Genomic DNA, 16,127 nt, shown 5'->3' with positions numbered 1-16,127 from the left:
TTTATCAGGAACCAGGCTGAGCGGAAGTACCAGTATGTTTTGCGCTGTAACTTGGACAGACCTTGCAAACGGATCTCACCTTCTGCCTGTCTTTGCTTATATATTACTTGCTTTCAAGCCACCACATTTCCTAGCACGTCTTCCTTGGTGTTTGGGTATGACCCAAGGTCATCTGTACAGCGAACTGTACGGCTTCTGCATGTTGAGAATGGCCCTCAGGCAGGCAAGATTTTCTTTTAATTAATTAATTTTGTTTACTAATGTAACTAAAGAGTTAAAGGTGAGGAAGCGATTTGACTGTAAACTAACAAACTGAGCTGGAGGAAAATAGCTATCAATGCTTTGAGTAAAACATTCAGCCTACGTGACCTTGATGCAGTTTCCCTTCATTTTGACTGCTAGTGGTATAAGATGGTGACTTGGAGAGAAAAGCAGGATTAGTTATGTGGATTTCTTCTAAATGTTAGTAAATGGCAATTTCCTGAATAAGAGTGTCTGGTCTTTTGTAGCAGTTTGGATGGAAAATGTCAAAGCTAAGTGCCAGGCTGTCAGATGCAGGGATTCAAGTTGAAAGGACTGAATAATAGAGAAGTATAATGACAGATGGTGCACTGGAAAGGGCATAAAGGGAGAGCAGCTCACTCACAGCATCTGCTTAAATTAATACCACTGTCAAGTAAAGGGGAAGGGTAAAAAGTGGACACGAAATGTTAAATGACTAGAATATAAAATTGCTTTCAAATAAAAGCTTTGTAATGTAGCTCTGTTCCCCAGCATGTCCTGTGCTGAGCAGGAGCAGATGTGTGAAATTTATCCAGCATATAGTAATCATTTTTTAAATGGGAGATGAGCCCTAATTGGGATAGAAAAAAGTTGTATTATCATCTTTTCATCATTACCATGTAGTTACTGTTGCAGCACTGCAGGGGGCGATAATGTCAAAGGGGAGTCAGTAGCTGCGACCAAATCCTCATTTAAGTTTGACAGTGTTTCTAGTAGATGTTGGCAGATGGCTTGAGCATGAAGTAAGGCTGCGGTTTAGGAAAGGCCTCAGAGAGGACTGGTGGCGGCTCCCGGGCTGGGCAGATCCCAGTGTACTAATGAGAAGTGAATTTATTGCACAAACAGCTTGTAGTGCAGGAGGTGGTCATATACAGACAGAGAACCAGGGGCACATATCGTCGTTTATCTCCAATTCACAGCAGTTTAGTGTGCAATAAGATTAAAATGTGTGGCAATTTTCTGCCATGAAGACTTTATAGTCAATCAATTTTCAATAAATCAGTTACCATAGTCGTCAGACTGATCTGGTGTGAGATGATCTGAGATCACCGTATAAGCACAACATTTACACAGTCTCTCTTTTGGTGCTTGTTACAGTTTCTCAGCATATCAAGTGGAGTAAAATCATGTATGACGCCAGGTGCTAAGTAATTAGGACATACACAGTGTTTATAGGTGAAGGTGTAAGGATATAATTGGCTTGCTACGATGCATGAGTGTCTGTTCTAATGTATTTATGACAGCTAATCAGGCTTAGTGGAGCTGGGTCATCACACAGTTTTGTGAGTGAGTGCAAGCGGTGTGCATCAAGACAGATGAGCCCATGTGTACTCTGCTTTGTTGATCAGTTTTTTTCTTCATATTTCTTAAAGCCTCATAGAAATACATTAAATGGGATTTAAACCATCACTTCTTAACATAAACAGAAAGGTAAGCATTACATTTAATTGCTGTTTATTACATATGAAGCTATATAAAAACAATATAGTTGGACTGTTCTTAAAGCAGAACACTTTCAGACATGAGATCCTTGCACAGTAAGTAAAATGACAGCTAAAAGTAATACAAATACTGTCAGACTGCAAGCTGCATGTTTGTCAGAGTTGAAGGACGAAGGAAGCTGCTATTTCTTCCAGGTGAGGCATCCTTCACAGATATAATACGTTAGCAAAAGCTGATTTGCAGGTTTTACATGTGCAGGATGATGCCGACGTTGACCCCTCACATACCGGTACCACAGCCCACCTATTCCCAGGCCAGGGAGAATCTGGTGAAAGCTATCCCACCCAAGCTCCTCTGTCTACTGGCCTGTGGAGGTAAAGATTGTCGCTACGAGGGACCAGAGTGCTGGAAGCTGAACCAGCAAGTTATTCGAGGCATTTTCTCCTCCTGGTGAGAGTGTTTGGCAATCTCACACATAATTTTGTGTTGCGCGTGTTTTCGCAAAACGGTAAGGAGTCCATGCTGACTGTGAACTTCTACTTGTCTCAGGGTAACAGATGACATAGTTGCCATGGCAAGACCATCAAGTTATCTAATTGAGAAGTACAACATCATAGATCAGTTTCAAAGGTAATCACTGGTCAGTATTGTCTGTGTAGTAAATTGATGCATGACGCCTGCAACCTTACAGTAATTACTGCAAAAAAGGAAGGACATAAAGCATCTTGTATCACTTTTTTACAACGACACTTGACGATCGTAGTAGTTTTAAAACTTCTGGAACTGTGGACACATAGCAAGTAACAAACAAAAAACCTTTGAGATGAACACCAAGTGTCTGCAGGTTTCCTCCAGTTTTTGACTTTATTTGCAGGTTAAACATCAGGTCGATCGTTAACATGCAGCTCCCAGGCGAGCATGCTCACTGTGGACCTCCTCTGGACCCTGAAAGTGGTTTCACCTACTCTCCTCAGATCTTCATGGACAATGACGGTGAGATCTTAAAACACTGAAAGCAAAGCATATTTATTTTCAATACAGAAAACAGTTTATTTTGTGTGCAAACATTATGCTGATGGCTTTAATGCTCTTTCCTTCAGCTCACTATTCTTATGTACATATGTTTATGTGCAGTTTACTTTTACAACTTTGGGATGCCAGATTTTGGAGTGTCATCTCTTGTTGGGTTAATTGACGCAGTGAAGGTTATTGCCTTTGCGGTGAGGGAAGGAAGAGTGGCCGTGCACTGTCATGCAGGCCTGGGGAGGACAGGTAGGGTTAAAAATATATTCCATGTAAGTAAGTATTGCATGTTGCAGATTGGCCACATATAATGCTCTTGCTGTGTTCCTGATCGCCAGGTGTCCTGATAGCTTGCTACTTAATCTACACCTTGCGCATCAGCCCGAGTGAGGCCGTCCACTTTGTGCGGATTAAACGACCTCGCTCTATCCAAACCCGGGCACAGATAAGCAAGGTGTTTGATTTTGCTCGCCTGCTTAGCACACAGCTGGTTCAATACCCAGACCTTAGCCTGAGACATGGAGCCCCTTTCACCCTGCAGCACTATCTAAACCGACAAGCACTCCTACTGCACGGCAAGGAGGCTCGCAATCTCAGACAAACACCAAAGGTCTGGATTTTGTCATCATAATACATTAATCCTGTGTCATGAAATGCCTGGATTGTAGAGCAATTAACCTTCTCCTCTTTTCTGACTTCCACTTGATTAGGTAGTGTACCTCCTGTGTGTGCGTCTCTCCTGCTTGGCTCTGGGTCTTCCTTCACCTCCAGAGGTCTATACTGAACTGGACAAGAGGTCCGCACTTAGGGTCCTGAGCAGCACTGTGAGAGAGACTCTGGTGTCCAAGCAGTACTTGCCCTTGCTGAGAGAAGGTCATAGAAGCTCGTGGGCAGGTTCGGGGTCAATGTCCTCATGGGATGACCCGTTAGGATTCTTGGAGAGGAAGAGGGAGGTACTGATGGACAAACGCAGCTACAGTGACTCTGATCTCAGCAAGATCAAGGTAAATGAGGTCAAATTTTAAAATTGTGCACACAGAATTATTCAAATTCTTGAATAATAATGTAAAATGGGTCTGGTTATAAAGGATTTGTCCCCCTTTGTTGCGTTTTGTACTGAAGGGATCGGAGCTGAATCCATACTGCACCACAGCTCTTGGAGATGAGAACCAGTGGTGTTTGCCGGAACGTATGCGAACTGATCTCAGACCAGTTAGTCCAGTTTTTGGTGGGCTTTCATCAGGCTACCAAACCACCAAAAAGGAAACTCATATACTCAATATTCCAGTGTCCAGCATGAGAACAAACAGCAGCTGTGCTAAGCAGTCAAAGTGCAAGGCTAAAAAGGCTCTACCCAAATACAGTTCCAATGTGGAGGTAACCTTACATTTATTTTTAAAAATGGTAAAGGTAAAGAAAGCTTTGCTGTGGATGTGTTCTAACCAATGTCACATGCAGCTGTGCAGAAATCCACATAACCTAGGCCCGACCTCGACGGCTCGTCCTGTAGCTAAAGCAATGTCAGAGCAGGGTCCTCCAGGAGAAACAGTTCTGCAAAGGTCAGCTCTGCTGCAGGTAAAACGAACAAACAAGTAATCATTGTTATGAATCAGAACATATCAGTGAATTAATACTACCACTCGTCTATAGGAGGAACTGAATAGTAGTGAGTGTGGCTGGGCTCTGCTGGTCACTGAATCAGATCCTCATGTTCTCTGCTGTCTCTTGTGGACCTGGCTGGAGAAGCTGAGGGTTAGTGGCATCACACAAGGGATTTCTGATTAAGCACCCTGTACTGCAGTAAACATTTGTCTCTCACTTTTATTGGTTTTCTCCAATCTCATTCAGGACCCTGTCCTCAGTGCCGAGGACATAGAAAGACTGAGTATTAGAGCAAGCAACAGGAATCCTCTCAGTGTGCTCAAGAAAGTAAGCAAACAATCTCCTGGGCTTTCTTACTAAGCATTTATACATTTATACGTAGATCTCCTTAGATGCAAGATGTTATTTGGGATATTACATTGTTACAGCCACAGAGACACACCATTTACTGTCTGCTGAGCTGCGTGAGCACAGTCACCAGCCTTTGTCCACACAGAGAGGAGGCAGTGCTTCACCGCCTGATACGGGCACTTACAAGGGTAAGACAGAGTGGAAGTTCAATGAGTAAATCATGTTGCATTTGTTCTAAATATGAAAACTTTTTTTCAAGTGTTATAATTTTCCTTTTTTTTAAATAAACACACATATATACATGTATCTTACAGCGCTCCCAAGAGGAAATGGAAAGCCTTGCACCTCTAATGAAAGTCATGAAGGCCACTTTGAGAGAAACCTTCCACAACTACAGATACTTCACTAGAGCCTGCAGCACCAATGCTACACTTTGAAGACAAGAGTTTATACAGAAACAAAAACTGATACTGCATATTGTTGTTGTTGGGGTTTTTCCCCCCCACAGAGACATTTTGACAAATCAGAGGAAAAAAAATTGAGGTGCAAGCACTTAAATAAATGATTGCTTAATTCTGTCTAATTACTTTAGTTGTAGGATCCTGTAAGTGTTTGCCATCACACTGAGATGCCACTTTTTTCCCTAATTCCAAATATGACAAAATAGAGCACCCACTGTGAAAAATGCCCTTTACAGTTTGGTTTTTGGAGTGCATTTAAAGCAGAATTTGATATATAAAGACCAACCTCCCCCTTCATGTCTCATATTTATCTTCCCTTTTTTAAAATATCCCTATTTCACAATAAATGTGGGCCTAACAAAATTGCTAATAACCTATACTGATTTAGATGTAAGAAATAAAGTATCACCTACACAATCTAACGAGAACTATTACCTGCTCTACTCTTTCAGTCTAAGCCGTGTTAATGTGCTTCAATTGTAACTGTCCCCTCTGGCACTAAAATATTTTGTTTATGATGTGTCCTGCTTACACTGTTACACACTTCACAGGGGACAATGAAAATGTGCCAATGTCTATAAATTAAGCCTAAGATATTTCCAGTAGAGGGCATTAAGATTAAGTCATATATTTGTTTGTTTCCGTGGATTAAGATGATTTGAAGTATTTGAAACAGTTACCAGGCAAAGAGTAAAAACTACATCTGTGCCATGGACCAGTCCTGCATAGAGTGCTAGAAAAGTGGTTAAACTTGAAATAAAGTTAGAATTAAAAAACAAACATTTAATGAGTTTAGCACTGAATAGTATATCAGGTCCTGTCATTAGTTCTAAGAGGTTAAATCCAAGCAGTGTGCCCACAGTGTGACCCTGTAGCAGAACAGCATTTCATACCTAATAAATCATTTACAACATCTGCATAATGTATTGCATGTATATACTTCTTGCATGTCTCTGGTTAAATGTGAGTGAGTCAGATATTATACCAGGGAGCCAAGACACCCCAACAGAGCTGACTAGAAACCTTTCCCTTTTTTTCATTGTTATTATTAGTAGTATTTTTTTATCGGTCAAACTGGTTAAAGAACATTATATCCAACACATATTAAGAATAAATGTCAGAGAGTCATTGCCATGGAAACGTTGTCATAGTGAAGTTGACAACCATTAAACAATCTGTGTTTGGGTTCAGCGCACATGCTCATTTCTGTGGAAAAAGCCTGTCACGGACTCTAAGCAGGATCGGGATTTTGTGAGGTAAAAATCACGAATCTGTTTACTTTATTTCACCAACTGAATAAAACTGAAAGCAGTCAGTGATTCGTTAGTTTGGAACGCAAACGGTAGAAACAGTTTTTCTTTATTTATTTTTTTGGTGAAAGATTTACAGCTTTTTCTGTTAAAAACATAATCAACCAGGCCTCCGTCAAACAAAAGTCAAGCGTAAGTAAAGCCATGTATGATTCATGAACTTAGCTCGATGCTTTATATAACTCATTAACATGGCTAGCGCTTGTTTTCACAGGTGAGCGCAAAGCTGTTTTATAATTATTGATCACTTATGCTCAATCAGTGCGAGTTAGCAAATGACTAACGTTTCTTTCTGGCGTTAGTGTTGTTATTCATATGACATATGAAATGAGTTATGGTTGTCATTGTTATTATTGTTCCAAATCTGTTGCCATGATTAGCACCGTGGTGTTGCTGTTCCAGGTGAAGCCACACTCGTGTTACTACTGAGCCACTCAGAAAGGTGCAGGATTTGAAAGAACTTTGAGTTGGCAAACGCTTAAAGAGCCTTCATCGATAGTAATGCACTTTCATGACATGGCAAATATGCTCAGCAGAAATCTGCTAAATCAAACATGTGGACCTACCTGCTGTGGTTAATAAGGGATCAGCTGAATATATATATATACCACAGAAGGATGAGTGATTTTATCTTTTTTTTCTTTCTTTCTTTCTTTTTTAATGTGCAAACCCCCCTTAGTCATTTTATTTTTTTTCCATGACTTTCTCTGTCAAGGTAATGATGAAGGCTGATCCCTGGGTTGGCACCTGGAGGCCCCACAAGCCAAGAGGTCCTATAGCTGCCCTCTATGGTAGCCCGGGGCCCAAGTATGCACTGCCTGGACTCACAGGTAGTGTTAGAGAATTTTTTTTTTTGTTATCAGCACAATTATTATTAGTAGTAGTAGCAGTAGTATTCAATAAGGGTGTGTTCTTCTTCTATGATAAAGGTGTGTCTCAGCACGACCCTACCAAATGCAAAGCCCCAATGTTCAGCTTTGGGATGCGTCGTAAGGAGGTCAATAATAACGTTTCCCCTGGGCCAAGATACCTGATTCCCACCAACATGACCAGAGAGGGCCTGAGCAGCATGCCTTCATTTTCACTCCACAGCCGTCCAAAGGAGCCCAAGTTCTTCGAGCCTCCTGGACCAGGTCAGCAGAACTCCTAACACATTAAACGCATATGAAGATGCTTTACTCCTGGTCTCAGTGTCTTTATACAAATTTCTTTGTTGCTGTCAGGTCAATATTCCCCAGAGCACTCAGCAAAGTGGATCTACCGCGCTGCGCCTGCTTATTCACTGTTAGCCAGGCACAAGGAATTAGGTGGCAACAAAACACCAGGTAAAATATGTATTTGTTGTTTTGTATTTGTACTATGAATAAAAAAGTTTCATAGTACAAAATCTGTAAGCTTTATCTCTTGCTCCTACTGCAGGTCCTGCAACCTATTCCCTGCCTCCCATGATAGGGAACACTGCGGTTGCATCTTCTGCTCCCTGCTTCTCATTACGTGGCCGCAACAAAATCGGAACCTTCTATGATGACCAAAGCAAGGTGCAGAGTTATATATGTAACATGTCTTTTAAGAGTTATATTTCCCTGAAAAATTTTGTCATTTTTTAATGAATTTATATTATTGGGAGGTTTTAGTTTCTTTGTGTGACCTTTGACTTCTCATGGACATCAGTTCCAGTAGTTTCCCACTGTACTCCTGTTTACAGATTAAACCTGTGTATAAACTTTACATCTTGTCTTTTTAGTGTAAAGTGTTTGTTTTTGGCTGAGTTTGTATTAGTTTGCTGTAAACAATTTTTATGTCTTCTAAGTAATATTTATTGAATTAATACAGGTTAATATTGGTGGTAGTTATGAGGATTTGGTGTTAATATAATCATTAAAAATAGAGTTTACACATCACTCTATGTAGTCCTCTAAAAAACTAAGTAAGCCCCATGGTTCGATAGCTTGTAGAGCCTTCATCAGCAATAACGTGAAGCAACATGGAGTAATCTCTCCCTGTATAACGTTTCTCTGACATGATTGTGGAGGTATTTTATCTCAGTCTTCTTTACAATATTGCTTCAGTTCATAGAAGTCTGCAGGCATTCCTTTATGCACAGCTCTTTTAAAGCCCCTTTAAGGCATTTGTGCTGATACGCTGTTTTGTTTTCTCCAAATGTGGTGCTGTGCGGTATGGACGAACATCTCCAACACTGGTCTTTGTTGTCTGTTAAGAATTGTTCTGGAAGTCTTGTGGTTTGATCCAATGCAAAATTACACATGAAAACCATGCTGCCACGTTTTTTTTTAATAGAGAAGACTATTTCTTTTGGCAACACTTCCAAACAAGCTGTGCTTATTCCTTTGTTCTCTAATTCTACTGTCATGAACTTTTTCATTTAACCTGCTAACTGAGGCCTGAAATGTCTGTTTTTGTAGAGGTGCTCAGACTGGCCTGTGAAAAACTTTTTCATGTGACTAGTAAAAACAGTGTTTAACAGTTGTAATGGTTATACATGGTTATATAATGCATTTCATTGCAAATTTCACTTCCATTAAAATTTATCTAAATCATTGTAGCTATTATATATAGCTATTACACCTCTCCCCCAACAGGACCACTAGCTGACTGATAAGGTGTGTGCCATCACATTAAATTTCATTACTCAAATTCCAAAAATATATACAAAGCACATATAAAAACCTGCACAGAAATTGCATTGCATCATGATTATATATTAACAAATTTTCTATTTTATCTCATTTACTGATCTACTTTTGAAATGGCTCATAAGTGAAATTTGCTAAGACAAGTTAAGATGAGAAGGGAGAAACACCCTTCAACCATCTTGTGGTTGTTGATATTGTGTAGTTTGTCAACTAGAGGGCACTTTGTAACTTACCTGTTGGCAACAGGTGTTTGCAAATCCACAAATACAACAACCAGCTGATCCAAGCAGCTATAGGCAGATTGTAAATGAGTAACCTACAGCTTGTTGGAGCAGAGAACAAGTTTATTTTTAAACTGCACTGTCATATTATCTAAGTAAGGACTCATAAGTGATGATACGCAACAAATGCTAGGAAAATCTGTTTATGTTCCATGTGTCTGACAGAAAAAAAATAAATTGCCAAATATTGGTATCTTAAAAATCCTCCATCAGGCTCTATTCCCTATGTATATGAAACAAAACCATAACCACAACACAGACTGTAGCAGGACAGTGTGAGGCCAGACTGGTTACATACAGGTATAAAAGTTACTCAAGCAAACCCTAAAAAGCTGAAACCAAACCAAAACAAAAAAAACCCTAGCAACTGTGGTTTACTGTTGTTGTCTATACTTTTGTTTCTCTTGGCCGCAGACTCCTGGCCCTGCTGCCTATAAAGTTGTGGACCCCAGTATTTATGGGCAGAAGCCTCCTCAATTCAGCATGACAGGCCGCAACTTCACTCCCGGTGAAACCACAGCGAAACCAGGACCAGGAGCATACAACCCTGAGCAAGTAAGAAACCTGATCATGTCGTGTTCTTATTATCCTAAATGCTCCACAAATATGAACATTTTTTATTCATCAAGATTTTTCCTTCCTAGGTAAACCTCACAAAAACCAAAGCCCCGAGCTTTACCTTTGGATTGCGTCATTCTGAGTACATCCTACCAGCTCCTGGGAATGTTATGGAATAGTGTCCTCTGTCATCTCTTAATTTAACTGGAAATGACCACAGAAGTTTTTCAATAAAGCATAAAATACAAACTGCTCAGCGCAACAGTGAGATTGTATTTTGATGCCAAAGAATTTAGGCCAGATTTCTCCATTTGTCATATTTGAGGTCAGTTAAGGAAAAAATACTTTAAGAAATTGCTCGTCTTTTTACAGAATAAGATAAATTTACTGTTTCTGTCTTATGTCTCAACTTTGTGGAATTTCCAGGTTACGGTTTAGCCTTTTGCACAGAGTTTATAGCAGAACCTCTGCAATCCCAATTCCTGAGTTAGCCATTTGGTATTTTGCAAAGTGCCACTTTAATGTGCATCCAACTTTCATACCAGGCTGTATGATACATACAAACTACATGATCAGTGATATTTTGCTTTTGCTATTTATATTATCCACAGAGCCACTAAATTGTTAAAGTCAGCCGATACAGAAGATTTAATACCTGTAGACATAGTCTATGTGCAAGAATAATGTTATTTTGCTTTTATATTTGGCCAAATACTAGCAGCTTATGAAACAGATTGTTGGCTTTATGTGAAAAGAAAAAAAGTGTGTGAAACTGCCTAATAGAGCTGTGAAAAGGGTTTTCAGAGAACTCCATGCAATCCTGTGAAAACCTAAGTACACGCTTACACTAGTACACTCTGTGATGGGTTATAAGGACATTTCCAAACAATTTAATTCTACAGTGAGAAAAACTATTCAAGGCAGTTGCCAGATATTTGTCTTTGTAGGAATGTATTTCCCAGCAAAATCAACCCAAAGTTAGACATTGCAATGCTCAGACAAACTGCAAAGAAATCCAAGCACTACATCTCAGACTCTACAGGCCTGAGTTATATCATGTTTAAAGTTTATGGCACCACAATCCAAAAAAGGCTGAACAAGCATGGCTTCACTGAAGCCCCCTTTTCTCTAAAAAGAGCACTGCAGCAAAGCTTAGTTTTGCATCTCAACGAACCACAAGACTCCTGGAAATATCTTCTTTGGACAGAGAAGACCAAAGTTCACAGCACCACATTTAAAGAAAACTAAAGAGAGCATATCAGTACAAACACCTCATACCAACAGTCAAACACAGTGGTGGAGGAGTGATGATGTTGGCTGGTTTTGGAGCCACAGGACTTGGGGACTTTGCATCTTGGGCATCTTTCCTAGGTTTTGTTGTATAGCAAAGTTTTGTAGAATCAAATGTGATGCCATCTGTCCTATGAATTAAGCATGGCCAAAACTGGGTCACTGATTACTTCAAATTATTGCTGCTAAAGCTGGTTAGAGGCAACCAAATCAGTACTGTAGTTACACTGTTTTTTCATTCCAAATATGACAAGATAGAGTACCCACTGTGAAACATGCCCAACAAAATGGCTAATAACCCCTACTACAGGGTGGGCCATTTATATGGATACACCGTAATGACATGGGAATGGTTGGTGATATTAAAGTCCTCAAGCTCATGAAAGAATAAAGTTACGTTGAAACCAAGCACACCATTGTTTTTCTTGTGACATCACCAATAAGTTTGATGTGTCACATGGCCCTCTTCCTATTGAAAAAACAAAAGTTGTATCCAAGATGGCCGACTTCTAAATGGCCACCATGGTCACATGGTCCTTGAGGAGTTTGCCCCCTCACATATACTAATGTGCCACAAACAGGACTTTAATATCACCAACCATAACCTTGTTATTACGGTGTATCCATATAAATGGCCCACCCTGTATTTTAGATGTAATTTAATGATTTTTAGTGTGCTTATTGTTTCACACACTGCTTCTGCATTTGACCTTTCCTTCTATAAACAAATGGACCCAGTACTAGGACCTGGTAAAAAAAAAAAAAAAGTAGCCATTTTTTTAATATGTATGTAAAACCTTTTAAGAACCTATGCTTCCAGAAAAAGTCAAAATAGAATTCATGTGTTTCATAGTTTGGTCATATATTTCTCCCCCTCTTACATGCTACAACTGTCAGCGATATTGGCATATAGCAGCACTCTACAGAGGACAGTAAAGGTGTACTAGGTGTGTGGATAAACATAGGTATGAGAAATATTGGGCCAGATACATTTTTTAGTGTTGGAGGAAAGCACATGGTGATATATGAGGAATGTGAAGCTAGGAAGAAGACCACTGAGGTTGTGCAGGTTAAAGCGGGTAACAACATAAGCTATGCCGAGGCTGTTAAAAGGTGCAAAAACAGAAAGGAAAAACGGAGATAGGAAGACTTCAACAGATGTCATCACCAGGTTTGACTCAATTAGACAGAACAGATACTGAAAGCACAGTGGAAAAGATATTCATTGCATATGTAGTCAACTGTGCTGATCAAGTAAAATACAAGACAGAAAAAATCTAAATGGTTGTGAGGGGAGCACAATCATTTATGAGAGGGATTTCATGGGAACATATACACAAAAGACCAGGGAAGATGGGAAGCCAGGAACATCACAAGAGAAGATAATACGATTATGTTGCAATAGAATTCCAGAAGTTTATTAGAAAATGGACAAGAGTTTAAAGGATTCATAAAATTCTTTTTAATAAGACACCTGATATCATTTGCATCCAGGAAACATGGCTCACACCAAATTTAGATTTTGTAATCAAAGGATATAGCAGTGTAGGTAGAGATAGGAAAGAAAGTAAAGGAGGAGGATGTGTAATTTTTGTAGAACAAGGTATTCAGTATAGAGTTCTAGCAATAGGTATGCAGTTGAAATATATTGTAATTGAAACATGGACAAAGAAAGGAAGTATTAAAGTTGTTAATTTTTGCAATCCATATAAAAGGCTGTCATTATATTTTATGGAAGAAATGGATATGTACATAGAAGGAAAAGTGGAATGGTGTGGAGACTTTAATGCTCACGGCACAGCATGAGGTAATTACAGGGAGTGCAGAATTATTAGGCAAATGAGTATTTTGTCCACATCATCCTCTTCATGCATGTTGTCTTACTCCAAGCTGTATAGGCTCGAAAGCCTACTACCAATTAAGCATATTAGGTGATGTGCATCTCTGTAATGAGAAGGGGTGTGGTCTAATGACATCAACACCCTATATCAGGTGTGCATAATTATTAGGCAACGTCCTTTCCTTTGGCAAAATGGGTCAAAAGAAGGACTTGACAGGCTCAGAAAAGTCAAAAATAGTGAGATATCTTGCAGAGGGATGCAGCAGTCTCAAAATTGCAAAGCTTCTGAAGCGTGATCATCGAACAATCAAGCGTTTCATTCAAAATAGTCAACAGGGTCGCAAGAACCGTGTGGAAAAACCAAGGCGCAAAATAACTGCCCATGAACTGAGAAAAGTCAAGCGTGCAGCTGCCAAGATGCCACTTGCCACCAGTTTGGCCATATTTCAGAGCTGCAACATCACTGGAATGCCCAAAAGCACAAGGTGTGCAATACTCAGAGACATGGCCAAGGTAAGAAAGGCTGAAAGACGACCACCACTGAACAAGACACACAAGCTGAAACGTCAAGACTGGGCCAAGAAATATCTCAAGACTGGTTTTTCTAAGGTTTTATGGACTGATGAAATGAGAGTGAGTCCTGATGGGCCAGATGGATGGGCCCGTGGCTGGATTGGTAAAGGGCAGAGAGCTCCAGTCCGACTCAGACGCCAGCAAGGTGGAGGTGGAGTACTGGTTTGGGCTGGTATCATCAAAGATGAGCTTGTGGGGCCTTTTCGGGTTGAGGATGGAGTCAAGCTCAACTCCCAGTCCTACTGCCAGTTCCTGGAAGACACCTTCTTCAAGCAGTGGTACAGGAAGAAGTCTGCATCCTTCAAGAAAAACATGATTTTCATGCAGGACAATGCTCCATCACACGGGTCCAAGTACACCACAGCGTGGCTGGCAAGAAAGGGTATAAAAGAAGAAAAACTAATGACATGGCCACCTTGTTCACCTGATCTGAACCCCATTGAGAACCTGTGGTCCATCATCAAATGTGAGATTTACAAGGAGGGAAAACAGTACACCTGTCTGAACAGTGTCTGGGAGGCTGTGGTTGCTGCTGCACGCAATGTTGATGGTGAACAGATCAAAACACTGACAGAATCCATGGATGGCAGGCTTTTGAGTGTCCTTGCAAAGAAAGGTGGCTATATTGGTCGCTGCTTTGTTTTTGTTTTGTTTTTGAATGTCAGAAATGTATATTTGTGAATGTGGAGATGTTATATTGGTTTCACTGGTAAAAATAAAGAATTGAAATGGGTATATATTTGTTTTTTGTTAAGTTGCCTAATAATTATGCACAGTAATAGTCACCTGCACACACAGATATCCCCCTAAAATAGCTAAAACTAAAAACAAACTACAAACTACTTCCAAAAACATTCAGCTTTGATATTAATGAGTTTTTTGGGTTCATTGAGAACATGGTTGTTGTTCAATAATAAAATTATTCCTCAAAAATACAACTTGCCTAATAATTCTGCACTCCCTGTATAATAATGAGAATGGAAATGTAACTGAGGAACTCACGGAAAACAAAAAGTATGTATGTTTGAATGATTGAAGTGGAACAAGAGTGAATGCAAGAGCGGGTACAGAAGAAGTAATTGATCTCACTTTGGTTTCAGAGTCACTAGCAGGCATTAGTAGATGGAAAGTAATTAGAGATAACACAATAGGTAGTGATCACGATCCTATAATGACAGAAATAAGTTTGAATGTGGAAGAGTATGGAATGGGAGCAGTAGAGATGTGTTTCAGTAGCACTGATTGGGAATCGTTTAGGCTCATAAGTGAACAGGAGTTACAAAAAGTTGATTTAAGTGTTGGTGTTGATGATTTTAATTTATCTGTGTGTTGTGCCATTTTATAAATCAGCAGCAAATTGATTTATAAAGGAGAAAGGAGGTAAGACCAAGAAGAAGACTACCGTGGTGGACAAAGAAATGTGATGAAGCAATTAAGGCTCGAAATAAAGCTTTCAAAATGTTGAAAAGAAATTGTAACGCTCAGAACCTTATTGAGTATAAAAGGTTACAGGGTAATTTGAGAAGAGTTGTAAAAAATGCAAAGAGAGATTTGTGGAGGAATTTCTGTAATTCAGCAGGAAGACAGACTAAAATAAATCAGGAATGGTCAATGATAAGGGAAATGATTGGGATTAAAAGAGATTATAGGTATCCAATCCTGAGTGATGGAGATATAACAGCAATTAGAAACGAAGAGAAGGCTAATATCATGGCAAAATCATTTGCTAAAATTCATAGTTCAGACAAAATCGATGGAAAGGAAAAGAAGAAAAGGACAGACATTGGCAGAGAATGGATAATTATTAAGACAAGAGGGAGATACTAATGATTTACTAAATATATAATTTACACAAACAGAATTGAACAGGGCTCCTTGTTAGGAGAAAGAGGTAAAGAAGTCAAAGAGTTTTGGGTGGACAGCAACCCAGAAAGCAATAGAAATTCAAAAAGATCAAATTAATATAAGCCCAGTAGTCCCATTACCAGTAGCACCACTACTTTCAGACTCTAGTTCATCATTGGCCTGCTTGGATAACAGTCCTTCAGAAGCCTGACCAGACAAACTGCTGTTTTCTACAGTCATTGGATGGGAGTGATTGCTAAATTTGTCTGGATACCAGCACATTATTTTATTGTCAATGAGGTGGCAGATAAAATTGCAACGCAGGCTGCTAAAGGAGATCAAGTCGGTTTACATAGCAGTATTAGCAAAACTGAAATGAGGAGCACGATAAAACAGAAAATGAGGGAAAGATGGCAAAAGTGGTGTGAGGAGGAGAGGACGGGGAGATAGTTTTATTCTATTCAAAGGAAAACCAGAAGAGAAGAGACAATAATATCTCGAATCAGATTTGGACACACTGGATTAAACAGTTCACTATTCATTATAGGGAAACATGAAATGGGGAAATTTAGTCGCTGTGGAATAAGTGAAACCATTCAACATTTTCTGTTGCA

At 39.6% G+C, this 16,127-nt stretch overlaps 2 protein-coding genes across 3 annotated transcripts; both read left to right on the top strand.

The window, feature by feature from the left end:
- Positions 1–1,984: 1,984 nt before the first annotated feature.
- Positions 1,985–5,138, top strand: LOC146627776 (protein tyrosine phosphatase domain-containing protein 1). 2 transcript variants are annotated; one of them, XM_085357348.1, is made up of 12 exons: positions 1,985–2,175; positions 2,275–2,355; positions 2,600–2,718; positions 2,860–2,997; positions 3,087–3,358; positions 3,459–3,752; positions 3,871–4,125; positions 4,207–4,323; positions 4,399–4,500; positions 4,597–4,677; positions 4,779–4,889; positions 5,016–5,138. In XM_085357348.1, exons 1-12 carry the CDS (start codon positions 1,985–1,987, stop codon positions 5,136–5,138), a joined length of 1,884 nt encoding a protein of 627 aa, XP_085213474.1. The 2 variants fall into 2 exon arrangements, with proteins under 2 accessions (XP_085213474.1, XP_085213473.1); XM_085357347.1 differs by having other exon boundaries at positions 3,459–3,761; positions 4,779–4,909; positions 5,015–5,138.
- A 1,140-nt stretch (positions 5,139–6,278) lies between these two features.
- On the top strand, positions 6,279–10,144 carry cimap1b (ciliary microtubule associated protein 1B). The gene is made up of 7 exons (XM_085357346.1): positions 6,279–6,413; positions 7,188–7,302; positions 7,402–7,605; positions 7,696–7,797; positions 7,892–8,010; positions 9,822–9,962; positions 10,052–10,144. Exons 2-7 carry the CDS (start codon positions 7,191–7,193, stop codon positions 10,142–10,144), a joined length of 771 nt encoding a protein of 256 aa, XP_085213472.1. The 5' UTR covers positions 6,279–6,413; positions 7,188–7,190.
- Positions 10,145–16,127: the final 5,983 nt, after the last annotated feature.

Source organism: Diplotaxodon limnothrissa, linkage group LG7, assembly GCF_057381915.1.
Source record: "Diplotaxodon limnothrissa isolate DT_005_m linkage group LG7, D_limnothrissa_male_GT1.1, whole genome shotgun sequence".
NCBI classification, from domain to species: domain Eukaryota; kingdom Metazoa; phylum Chordata; class Actinopteri; order Cichliformes; family Cichlidae; genus Diplotaxodon; species Diplotaxodon limnothrissa.
Note: the sequence above shows the minus strand (reverse complement) of the source record. Positions and strands in the feature narration are given on the sequence as shown.